Source organism: Diorhabda sublineata, chromosome 3, assembly GCF_026230105.1.
Source record: "Diorhabda sublineata isolate icDioSubl1.1 chromosome 3, icDioSubl1.1, whole genome shotgun sequence".
Taxonomy (NCBI): domain Eukaryota; kingdom Metazoa; phylum Arthropoda; class Insecta; order Coleoptera; family Chrysomelidae; genus Diorhabda; species Diorhabda sublineata.
In genome coordinates this window covers 36,185,543-36,198,318 of record NC_079476.1, presented here as the reverse complement: position 1 = coordinate 36,198,318, position 12,776 = coordinate 36,185,543, and the positions used below count along the sequence as shown (strand labels likewise).

The 12,776-nt window shown below is 28.9% G+C and overlaps 2 protein-coding genes across 3 annotated transcripts in view; one reads left to right on the top strand and one right to left on the bottom strand.

Moving 5' to 3' along the window:
* The window catches only part of LOC130441972 (protein angel homolog 2), a 7,248-nt gene extending 961 nt beyond the window's left edge, over positions 1 to 6,287 (bottom strand). The window contains exons 1-7 of one of the 2 annotated variants that reach the window (XM_056775910.1): positions 5,816 to 5,920; positions 5,270 to 5,358; positions 4,997 to 5,211; positions 3,843 to 3,909; positions 1,462 to 1,768; positions 846 to 1,024; positions 206 to 470 (exon numbers count right to left, since the gene is read on the bottom strand). In XM_056775910.1, coding sequence (XP_056631888.1) covers positions 206 to 470; positions 846 to 1,024; positions 1,462 to 1,768; positions 3,843 to 3,909; positions 4,997 to 5,211; positions 5,270 to 5,358; positions 5,816 to 5,823 — 1,130 coding nt within the window. In that variant the 5' untranslated portion in view covers positions 5,824 to 5,920. Of the gene's footprint in view, positions 1 to 205; positions 471 to 845; positions 1,025 to 1,461; positions 1,769 to 3,842; positions 3,910 to 4,996; positions 5,212 to 5,269 lie in introns of both variants that reach the window. The other variant, XM_056775909.1, reaches the window with a different exon arrangement.
* On the top strand, positions 5,943 to 12,776 carry LOC130441971 (sorting nexin-25). Its single transcript, XM_056775908.1, has 13 exons — positions 5,943 to 6,430; positions 6,484 to 6,659; positions 7,298 to 7,432; positions 7,645 to 7,817; positions 7,918 to 8,095; positions 8,255 to 8,501; positions 8,577 to 8,820; positions 9,860 to 10,143; positions 10,494 to 10,667; positions 10,817 to 11,083; positions 11,143 to 11,276; positions 11,337 to 11,883; positions 12,563 to 12,776. The coding sequence occupies exons 1-13, from the start codon at positions 6,200 to 6,202 to the stop codon at positions 12,608 to 12,610; spliced, it is 2,838 nt and encodes a 945-aa protein (XP_056631886.1). The 5' UTR covers positions 5,943 to 6,199; the 3' UTR covers positions 12,611 to 12,776.

The following is a 12,776-nucleotide window of genomic DNA, read 5'->3' as shown; positions in this document are numbered from 1 at the left end:
ATTTGAACTAGGAACACACAGGATAGAATGTCATATGAGTACAGATTTTAATGGTTGTTCAAAACAGGTTTATTGTTGACATATTAGACACCTTCTACTCCATTTGTAGGCGAAAATTTTCTTATTATACATGACACTGCTTGGCTAAATATTAAAATAAAATAAAAAATTAAAATATTAAAAATTGACACTTCTATTTTCTTACCTATAAAATATGTAATCCACTGTTACCCATTTATCTTGAAATGTTGTCACCTCATTGTTTTCTTCTGATCCATGTTCATAAACAGATTTAAATTTAAAATTATGAGACAGAGTTCTCATTTTATAATCTTTAAATTTTTGTAATTCAGGTTCTTTTAATTCTTTAAAATCCGATTTCTGTGGACACTCCTCTATTTTATCTACATCAATGACTACATTTTCATTGCTAGTTCTCTTTTCGATAACTTCTAAATATTGACTGTTATCTGAAATATCAATTATGTTAACACAAATGTAATGTAATTGTTAGAATACAAATTAATATAATAAATAAAACAAAATAGTTTTAAATGTACATTTTGTAAACAAAGCGACATAAATATAATGGTGAATCAATAACATAGACTGCATACAAATTGTGACACAGATATACAGTTGCAAAGATTGTAATGAATCGAATATAGAAGATTTTGGTTTTTCCCCTTTGCCTCAGACGATTTTTGCTCTCCTCCATCTTGAGCACATCAATAATATCAATAATTGATAGGTAGCATTATTTTTATTGAATTCTTTTGGAAAATTAAATATTTCAATAACAAAAATACAACATTTAAATACAGGATTCCAAAATAAGGTATTACCTGTTATTCCTAGACTTGAAGTTACGAGTAATTGTTTATTTGTTTCTGCATGGTTATACAATAAGGCTGGGGCTAAATTTTCATATTTGATTTCTCCCTTCGTTACATATTCATAGAGATTAGAGTAGGGGACAGAATTTAAATCACCAGTTACAATCATAGGTAGATAACTTGGTTTCCTAGAAAGAAAAATGAAATATCACAAAATCCCAAAATTCCAAGTGCACCAAATGCATTAATGCATCGGTTTCATCCCTCGGTGCTAGTAATTTTGTAGATAGGATGTATTTGAATTTATGTAGCTTGCGAGAGCTCCAATTAGGATGTTTGATATAAATAATTTTGTAAAGGGGAAAGTAGGATACATTGATATGAAAGAAAAAAAGTTGGGAGAAATGGTGACATTGTATAGAAAGAGAAAAGTTTTGATTTAATCCAACATATATCTAGTAAAGTATTTATTTTTTTCCTTCGGAAATCAGTCAAAATCACAACTAACATAGCTTGGAGAAAATTAAAACTTTAATTGCTTTTACCTATTTATAAATTTGGGGTGAGTTTTTACTAATACATTATAATAAGAAGAATCTGAAAAATTAGTAAATTTTTAACTTACCCATTATCATCTTTATAGCTCATCTTTTCTATGTCAGTCAAAAGCAGTTGCATTTGTGCAAGTCTAACATCATCTCTTCTAGGATTATAAAGAAGGTGAGTGGTAGCAACTACAAATTCTCTGGTAGGATGAAGTTTAGGTACAAATTTAGCAACTATCCCCACATTATGTCTATCTAATAAAGATACTGTTGGTTGAAAAAAATTGACAAGTTTATGTTCGACCATTTGGAGTTTGTCTGTTTTGTAATAAAGAGCACAACCATCAGTTCTATCACCAGTTTTTTTCTTGAATATCCCAGTGAAACCTAAAAAACTTGAGAATATCTATATCTAAAGACTTGAATAAGGAATTAAAAAAATATTTAAAATCATCCCTATATAGGAGAAAGTGTCCAAGTACACACATATTAGTTTTTATTAAATAGAATTTTAATATTTGCTTCAACATATAAATCAATTATTTCAAGTCAGATTAGTTTAAAATGTTTTTTTATAGAAAATGCAGTTTTTAAAATATATATTTCAAATTGAAAAGACTAAACTAGAAATTAATTTCAACTTAAGAGTTTATATTTTCTATGGAAAGTAAGTTTCTAAAATACTTAAACAAATAGTAGATTTGTAACTATAGTTACAACTTCATGTCTTTGTGTACTCATTGTCTGATGATTCTGGACACCTGTCTGTTAAGGAATTGTCACTTGTTATGTTAAAGTACCAATGGTATTTGATCGGAATTACCTCGTTATGGCAAAGTTTAATCGAATCATTTTTTATTCTTGGCTAATATAGATAAGGGTTCAATTTAAAATCTCTTCAACTTGTTTTTTTTTGTAATATTTCTGTGCCTATCTTTGCCTCCAACATTTTCTATTTTTCATTATATTTATTGGAACGTTATTAACATGTTTTCTTCTTTTCATATGTTAATTGTTTGATTTTCAACCATTCCAGTTTTTCTCCCACTTCATTCCAAAGTGTATTTCGTACCATATATTTATCAAGTTCTTCAAAGTCAAAAATGTCGCGGTATGTCATTTGCTGCATAATCTAGGCACCAGAAGTTTTATTTTTGCCTCTCTTGGATCTTGCTATTCTCATAATTATTAAAGCAGAATACAGGAGTATCTTTGTTGTACTTTCAGTGGCAAATTAACCTCTGTTTACTAATGATCTTTTTCTAAAAATTTATAAATAATAATCTCTATTACTAACTGGATGACTAAAACAAGTCTCAATATATTTTTTTCGGTTCTCTCCACCACATGTGACGCTTAAGAGTACCACTTCTTTGACACTATCAAGTAAAGCTCTAAAGCATTTCAATAAAGCTGTATCTATTTTGCAGCTTGCTCGTTAGCTATCTTTTCGGACCAAAGATAACAATATTCTTTATTTGTTGAAGCTGCTTCATAATTTATTGTTAAATTATATGCTCATAGTTTTTGACTAAACAAGAGATCCCTCTGAGCATGGAATTTGCGGACACTCTGTAAATCAAAACTTGCTTACACAAAAGTTTTATCATGATTTGCTCTTTATTTATCTGAATATTTTGGTTTTGCTTTAGCATCATCACTTTGTTCAATAGATTTAGCTTCTTTAACACATAGGACACCTTGACCTTTGTTTGGTTTGAAGAATTATAATTTATACTGTGTTCAAAAAAACTCTCCTATATTGGAAAAACAATGATCTGTAATTTCTTGTAATATTAATACATTTTGAGAACTGATATGGTTGGGTCAAGATACTTCCGTTTTCTCCCACTTCTACAATAATGAGACTTCATTACAGGAAATGATTCCATATGTTTTCACTTCATTAAAAATGCCCTATTTAGTCTTATTTCTTGGAGAATTTTTTCCTCTTCGAAATTAAATTGAATTATTTATTTCATTTGTACCAATACATCTACCGGTCCATGACAAATACAGTTTTCAAGTAAAAATTTTTACAGACCCTTCTAGGATTTTTCATTTCCCATCTGCGTTTTCCTGTAATTTGTGTAGGATTTAAAGTAGGTACGTTTGTTATTGAAGTAGTAGGGATTGTATTATGAGAATTATTAGCAAATTCAGTTGTGTATAATATATGACTATCTTGATAAATCAAAAGTCAAGTCCAAGACAGATTAAAATATTAAGAGGAAAAGTCTACTTGGTCACTTTATCCTGTACATGTTTTTTCAAATTTAACTTAGTCATCATAGAATTTAAAATTATAAGCATTATTATAAAGTTTTTGGGCTCGTTATTTTTTTTTCCTTAAAAATAGTATAAAATCTTAGATAATTGAGCATTATAAGCTAAAAATCTAGAATTTTGGACTTTGTCTGACTTAGATGGTACATAAAGACTATCACTTCATATAAATTACCTAAAGTTTCAAGCCTCGAATAATATTCATGTATATGTGAATATTGTACTTCTTGTAGGCAGAGAATCTGTAAAAAAGTATCCAAAGTAAATAAATACCAAATAATCTTTCTTTCAATATATAACAACAAACTAAAATTCTAAAAAATATCTAATCAGTTTTTATAGTAGGTATTTAGACAAATAACACCTCCATATCTGTACGACAATTACTTCTAAAAGATGAAAATTAATGACATATAGTTATTGCTGTATTAAATGCTGTAAAGACTAAAAATTCTCTCGCCTCAAAAACACTAATTTTATACAATAAATACAAACATTTTTTGTAAACCCTGAATGTGAATTTACATAGATTGAAATATATTGAAAATAAATACTTCCAATACATCTTGACTTGTCTTTTGTCTTAAACAACTGTTAATGATTAATGATAAGAGATACAGGTCACTGTTTCAGGAGAAGCTCTGTAGCTCTTCTGACCAATGCAGGAGACAACATTACATCCATAAAATGTCACTGTGACTGGAAATTTGCCACCGTATCAGAAGCATATATAGAAGATAGTTTTAATAACTAAATTGTTCCAAAGAAATTGAAATATGTGATAAAATTGTGCAGTCAACTCTGCAAGAAATATCTAACAATATCTGGTCATCAGCAATAAGAAACATCTTTAGGAATTTATGTAATTTTTCAAACTTCACCATCAATTATTATTCAAATACATTTGTTTTATGATGGATAATCAATTAATAATTGACTATGTCAAAAACAAATTCTTCAAAAAGTAAAATTTTATGTTTATTTTGTGAATTATTTTGGCAGTGAAAATACTATTTTTTTCTACTACCGTGCATAAAGAAACATACTTTACACACTAGTGTGTGAAGAAAATTACTATTAAACTTCTGTATTTTGATAAAATTTTAGCTAGTAGAAAAAATATTGTATGCAATTTGTGTATAAAGGCCTTTTTTCAACTCAATCTTCAGATTTGTAGAAAAAAGACTACTTTACACACTTGTACATAAATAAATATTTTTTACAGTGAAAATGTTAATATTTACACATCAATAGAGATGGGGAAACATCAAGTGTTTTTGATGGTTTTATATACTTTTTTTTACTAATTATTATTTTCAAAATACTCACATCTGGTTGAAGTTGTGAAATTTCCTTAAATATATTATTCCATCTATTTTCCCAAATTAATGATTTCGTATCATGTGAGTGATAAAGATATGGATGAATTTCTAGTAAATCTTGGGCAAGAACATTAAATGACATTATGGTGAAAATGAAACCTGGTTTTGAACTTGGTCTAACTTGTACATTCTGCCAATTTCTTAGAGCAGTAATGTCCATACCTGTAACATTAAGAGATGATTAACTAATATTCTATTTATAAATCACAATTATACTCACCAATTCTTTTTAAAAACCGTCCTCTATTATTTTGATCACTATGTGTTATATGAAAGTTTCTTGTATTAGTTAATAATGGACTAGGATTTCTGCAATAAATAGGAGCTCCAGAATAATAGTTTTGTTGTGGTAAATGAAAATAATTTTGATTATACCAGAAAAATTCTGGAACATTCAACAGTTGGTTATTGAAAGAATGGTTGTAATTGTAGAACTGATTTGTAGTGCCTGGTGGATATATGTTTTCTCGTTGATTATCATTCGATTTGACGAAATTAGTTATATCTGTACCTTGTTTAATTACGTTATCTGATATAACGTTTTTATTTTCAGCACAATACGCGGGAGTATTTGTGTTGGAATTAGATATTCTTTGTACAATTATTAGATTGGACGGGTTAGACATTCTTTGTAAAATTATAAAATTGGATAATTTTATTGATACTTCTAGACTATTTAAATTTAGTTTGAGAAATTTGATCATCACATCATACTGTCAACAAAAAATTTCGAACAAATAAATTCTTATTTGAAAGTAATATTTACCTAGCCATTTAAATTTATCTATAAAAATAATTTGTTTTAAAAATAATCATATTGTACTAACACTGTTGGTACATGGTAATGTTACAGTATTTAGAATAGAATCTGGTATAGGGATTTTTGATTTTGAAGTTCATTCTGACACATGTAAATTAAGGCTTATTCTCAATACAACAATGTTTTCCTTGGTATATGTTTTTATTGGTGATGCGAATAAAAATTGATGTTAACAAACATCAGATTAGTGAGGTTCAATTTTTTATTTATATATATAATTACATATATAACTTGGAGAACGATTTCCAAATTGATAGTTTTTGTCTATTGATTGATACGACTACAATGTATAAAGTCAATAACGGTATACTGCAAATTGTATGAATAAAAATGAATACGAAATTCTATATGGCGTTGTTGTTATCTGTTTTACTGGGTATAACCCTTTTTTGTCCCTTCTGCTACTCGTTTGTGTTATTTGGACTATTCCTAGTAATTAGTATACTTCTTGGAATATTAACAGCATTTTGGTTAAATGTAACATTATCACTACCTCATAAAACTACTGTAGGGGCAGAACACTATTTAAAGCAAGCCGAACATTTTAGAAATACCATTCTTGTAAGTAACTTTATAATTGAACGTTAACTAGGTAATGTTGTAATAATTTGTAGAAAGATTATGAGTCGTCTATAGCTTCCAAGAGTATTTGTCCACAATTACCTCAAATATTTGGTAAAACAGTTGATAGTTTACTCCAGCAGCTTTTAGATTTTGTTTTGAGAGACTATATTTTGATTTACATTAAAGATTATGCTTATGAAACAGATGCTTTGGAAAATAATATCAAGTAAGCTCTTTATTTTGTAATGGGTATTTAAAAAACTATAGGTATACTTATAGACTTGTAATAATATATATTGAATTTTATCAGACAGAGTTTCAATACGTATCCATAAAGTTGAAGAATAAATACTAACTTTTTCTAATTTATTTAGACATTAGACGCGGCTTACATTAGATTTGTAATGTTCCACAGTACCTGATATGATATTTTTATGTTGTGCAGCAACCAGAATTTCTTCTGTGCTGGTGATGGAAGTTATTATATAGTAGAATATCAAGAGTGTGTTTGGAGTTGAAGATTTTCTTTGTATTGAATCGTGTATAAGCTTAAAGCTTACAAAGCAAATTAGGACGTATCTGAAAGACTTTTACACTCCAACTCATTATCTTCAATTTTTCCATGCAAATTGGCTAAATGAGTTATCATTTGATAAGAGCTTGTGAGCGCTTATTAACTTGGAACGGTATTTTAAAAGTTTCCAATTTTCTACATTGTTGATTTTCAAATTAAGTTTTTATTTATGTCAATTACTTTTCAATTTATTAACAAGTACAGTATTTATTCTACAATCATTGTTGTTACATAGCAATTTTTAAATTTTATAAGCAATGATTTTCCAAGAATAATATTTTGTTTTTCAGAGATGATTTATGGGGAGCTATCAATAATTTACATGAAAAACTGGTGTCAGTGGACGAAACCAAATTGATTGCAAGTGATATTGTAATGAAAATTACAGTGCATTTTGAAAAAATAAGGGAAGCTAAGGCTCTCGTGTGAGTATTACAAAAAAGATGGTATTTATTTTTTCGGTAATTCTAGAATTAGTGATAATGAATTATGTAATTGTTACATTGCTGCTAAATCCTATTTAAAAATCACTTTTGTTGGTTGAAATTTGATGAAACTTTAAAATTATTAATTATCATGTTCCACTTGATTCCATTAGCACCAACTTAGTATTAGTACAATTTCTGAATTTTTTTAGAGAAGATTCTGATCATCCACCAGTGTTCCAATTGTCACCACATGTAATGTCATCTGAGAAAGAAATAGAATATTTACGCACAGTTAGTGAATTACTAATTATGTTTCTTTTGCCAAGAGCTTATTCTCTTTCTCCTACAAAGTATCTTGTGCGAGAAATATTATGTTGCAAAGGTTAGCATGTACTTATTTTGGAAATTTCAAGGCAAGACTTATATAATATATAATTAAATTGAAATCGGAATACTTCTTTATTGAATGCCTATTGTTACAGTGTTTAAACCATTAATTGATACAATAACAGATCCTGATTTCTTCAACAGAAATATTATAAGTTATATTGAAACTACACAAATGCAAGTAAATCTACCCAAGAAAGTTTTGGAAAATGCAAATGACTTTGAAGATTTAATTGATAAAATTGACGACGTGCAAGTTTTGAGATCCATTCGGTGAGGAATTTAGTACATGATGAGAAATATATATATATATATATATATATATATATATATATATATATATATATATATATATATATATATCATATATGATAAAACGCTTTCCCAAAAATGGAATAGCTTGTGAATTTGATCCAAACATTTGAATTGTAGATATAATATTGTAACCAAATTGATGCAAGCTACAACTTTACAAAATTTGAATAGAGCTAAAGGGGTAGATCTTGATAATGATAAAAATATATTGTCATCAGCTGGTATACATAAATCTGATATAAATGCTGCTAAAAAACTCAAAAAACACATTAATCAACTAACCTCAGCGAAAAAACAGTGCGAGAAAAAATTAATAACTCTAGGATGGGATTCTGGGTATCAGTATGGAGAAGAGATGAAGAAGGTAAATTTTTTGGTACCACCCATTATATTATAAAGCGATTTTTTTTTATTTCATATGATAATTTCATGATCTTAGGTTCTTTCTCTTCAAATGATTTTGGATCATGTTCTTGGAAGAAAATATTTGTCTCAGTTTCTACAAACTGCCGCCAGTCATGATTTAATAAGATTTTGGTCAGCAGTAGAAGAACTTAGATCATCTCAGAAGACGAACTGGCATCAAATTGGTGCTGAAATATTTTATACTTTCATAAGGAATCCAACTTCTGAAATCAAAGTCGACAAGAATACTAAAAAACGCATGGAAGCTTTTTTGTTGGGTTTGTATGATATAAAACACTAAATTTGTCATTGTATGTTTATTACCTATATATATTTCTTGAATATACACAAAGAATAAATATAAATCCATTGGTCTATACAATTTGGGAAAGGAACCACCCAAATTTTCATTAAAAATACCATTACATGATACACAGATATCTCAAAAATCATTACTGCTACCAAATACTCACCTTTACTACGCTCCTTTCCAAGCGCCTCATAGACAGAAATACTATCAGAAATGTGATATAGTGAAGCAGATATCAAACCTATGAGCTCCCATATCATCAATTCATAACTGATACAAGGAGTGTTGAAGAAAATTTTTAGTCACAGAATCAAGAAAATGAAGAGATATACGTGCTTGCTAAAAAAGAGGCACAATTGCCTGAAGTATTTCAGTGGTCCATGGAAATGCTTATATAAGAAATTATTTCAGAATAAGGAGAAAACTGAAGTACCTTCCGGAGCTAGTCTAATCCAACTAGTCAGCTAGGTCCGAAAAATTATTTGAATCCAAGAAAAAAGAAACTAAACCTCACTGTCGACCTGATGAGATCTAACAGAAACGGACAAGTGTAGATTCTCTACTTCACCAATGCAAACATGCGTGAAAATGCTTTGGATAAAACACCGGTAGGAGAGAAGATTCAACCTCGTTGAAGACCACTGAGATACTGGGAGTTGACAAGAACCATGAAACTTGAAGGAAAGCTACTGGTATACATATCCATATGGCAGTTTAAAAGATCTTAAGTGTAATTTGATAATAAATCAACAATTTTGCTATACTAAATAATATTTTAATTAATTAGCTTCGTTTAAATGTTTTTTTGTTTAGAGTTAAAATATTTTAGAACTGAATTTCTGCAAGGATATTGAGGTTAAAATTTATCAAAAGTGTAAAGAATGTGGAAAACATTATTGTACAAATAGAAATAATTGAATAATACCTAAAAAAGATGTTAAATGCTTGATTAGTGTTAGATTTAGCTTTATATCATTGCCAAATAATATTATGTATCATATTTGCAGGTGACAAGGGTCCAGAGGTATTTTATGAAGTTCAACATCAAGTAGTTCAAATAATAGAAGACAAATATTATCAACCGTTTTTAATTAGTGATTATTATAAAGAAATGGTGATTGCTATTGATAATGAAGAAAATATATCAGATGAGAGCGGTGTAGTTGAGGAACGACAAACATCAACAGACTCCACTGATAATGTGGAAAATAGTTTGAACGTTGGGGACCATTCTAATTATGCTAGAAGAAAATTGGACCAATTGGAAGAGAAACTGAATAACAAAACTCAGGTAATATTAATATATTAGTTACCTGAAGTTAGTTTTCTTTGCACTTGCAGTTGAAAAGGAGGACTGTATATGATATGATTTTGTTTCGATCCTCAAAGGTCATAATTTTTGGTGTTGTTATATGGGCTCATAAAGGACTTATTATGGACTTGGGATTGTTCTTATCTACAAAATTAGTACAATTTTCAAAGTAGAACGCTTAGTTAACCAATTTATTATTATTAGAGACTAAAGTAAACTGGAGAGATAATTATCAAAATTTTGAAACCAGAAGGAAATAATTGCGCTCTGGATTGATTTATTTCGTTCGTAAAAACAAAAACATATTTTTATTTAGAATGTTTATATAGGCTTTGGCTGCGTTGAGAACATCAATGAGACCAGAATCAAAAGTGTTGAATAAATTGGAGAAAGAAGTGGAATGGTTGGAAGGCGAAAAAAGACAGTTGGAGGCACATATTACAAGAACAGAAATTTGGGCTGACAATTTAGGCAGGTGGAGAGCTTTTGTACAATCTGCAGAGGTATTTGTAATATTTTAATATAAAACCAAATTTTTTAAATTCAGATTACTTAGTGAAGTAGATATTTGTATTGTCAGCACATATTGTTTATATTTTTTTGTTTTTTAGTTGAATAATAAATAGTTTAATATGCTGTTTATCAATTTTAGGTGTCTGATGAAAAAGAACCTCCTCAGTTCGTATTAGTAGTACAAATGTCTGAGGATGAATCGCCTGACGGCGAAGAAACCATTTGCACTGGTTGGGTGGTTTGTAGAAACTTGACGCAGTTTCAGGAGTTACATAAAAAATTACGTCCTTTATGTTCAGATGTACGTAACTTGGATTTACCCACTAACACTTTTAAATTTCTATTTGGAAAAAGTGACAAATTAACGTTGGAAAAGGCCAAACAACAAATACAGAAATATCTAGATGTAAGTGTTTTTATTGAATACGAGAATATTTAATAAAAATAATTCTGTTTTAATTTCAGTTTGTGTTAAAAGATGATAGGCTAAATCAAAGCGAGGCCATTTATGCATTTTTAAGTCCAAGTTCAGAAAATTTAAAACAGTCCACTCCGAATCGTAAAAAATCCAGATTTTCATTTTCTACATTATTTAAAAGGTGAATCATGAAATACTTTATACATTTGCTTTAATTTATATTTTCATTCTAATTTTTTAGCGGAAGTGAACAAAGTGGTAAAGAATCTTATTCAGTGCTCAAAGAAAGTGAAGAAGATGACATATCCCAATGCTTGGACTCTTCTATAGATTTCGTTGATTTCACTAAAAGTAACGGTGGCGCTCTAAAAATATCCGACGACACAATAGCAGAACCCTTATATGCTCTATTTAGTGAAATCTTCGATATGCGGGGAGTTTTTAAATATGTTAGAAAAACTTTAATTGGTTTCGTTCAAGTTACATATGGTCGTAATATCAATAGACAGATCTATGACACTATTTCTTGGTGGTTTTCCGAAGAAATGCTTCACTACTATTTAACAGTAGTACTGAAAAACTTCTGGCCTGGTGGAACATTGGCTGAAATGGCGCCAATGAGATCCAAAGAAGAAAAATTGCAAACAGCTTTGAAAGCACAAGAAATGTTCGTTAACAATGTCCCTGAACTTCTTACTACTTTAGTAGGTAGTAATGCAGGACGACTGGGAGCTAAAAAGGTCTTTGATGCTTTTCAGGAAAAGAATATGAACAAACACTTGGTTTATGTAAGTAAATAATAGATACATGGACAGTGTGTATCTAGGGAGTTTTTAATCATTGTTGCTGGAGATTATTGTACTTGAAAAAATGAGATTCTATTTTTTCATTCGGTCATTATGAAACAATTAGCATTTCAATTCTAATATATCGTCTTGTTGTTTTTAGTGGTGGTACTTTTATTACGTTATATGACTGATATAAAAAGCGATATGTTGAAAGTTTCTTTAAGATCATTCATTGATGATAACTTCGTGCTAATAAATTATAAAGAGAAACCATATATCGCCAGGACTGTTATCGAATACCTTGATGATAACAAGCCATCTCAACCCAGTTATTTCTTGCTATTTGTGAATAATCAGATCTTCTTGATAGCGATATTGAACTTGATTGAGTCAATACTAGGCTCTAATACACAGATCACCTGTATATAGGTGCGTTAGACTGATTAGAACTACTAATTCAGTAAAACTGCTAAAATTTCCTATTTTTTTGTTAACTAATAATTTTCAACATGTTTCTTTGGATTATTTTTGTTGTGTTTCTTACTTGTTGAATTATTTAGTAAAAAAACTTGAATGAAAAGTATACATTGAAAGAGTAAATTTGTGACACATTGAGTTAGTTGTTTTACTCAATGTCATTAAATACTTATTTAGCTCTAAAATATTTTTTTATTTTCAGGAAATTATTGAGGCTGCTTTAGATGCTACATTCCCGGAGTTATGCTAATTATAATATTTATAATTTATTATATAACTTTCATATCGCTAATATGTCTAGTCACATTTTTTCCTGTATTGTGATATTAAATTAGTATACAATATTTATATCAAGTATTTGTTATTTTACTATTCATTATATTTTGTTTTAATTAGATTATATTTTCGATGGGTTT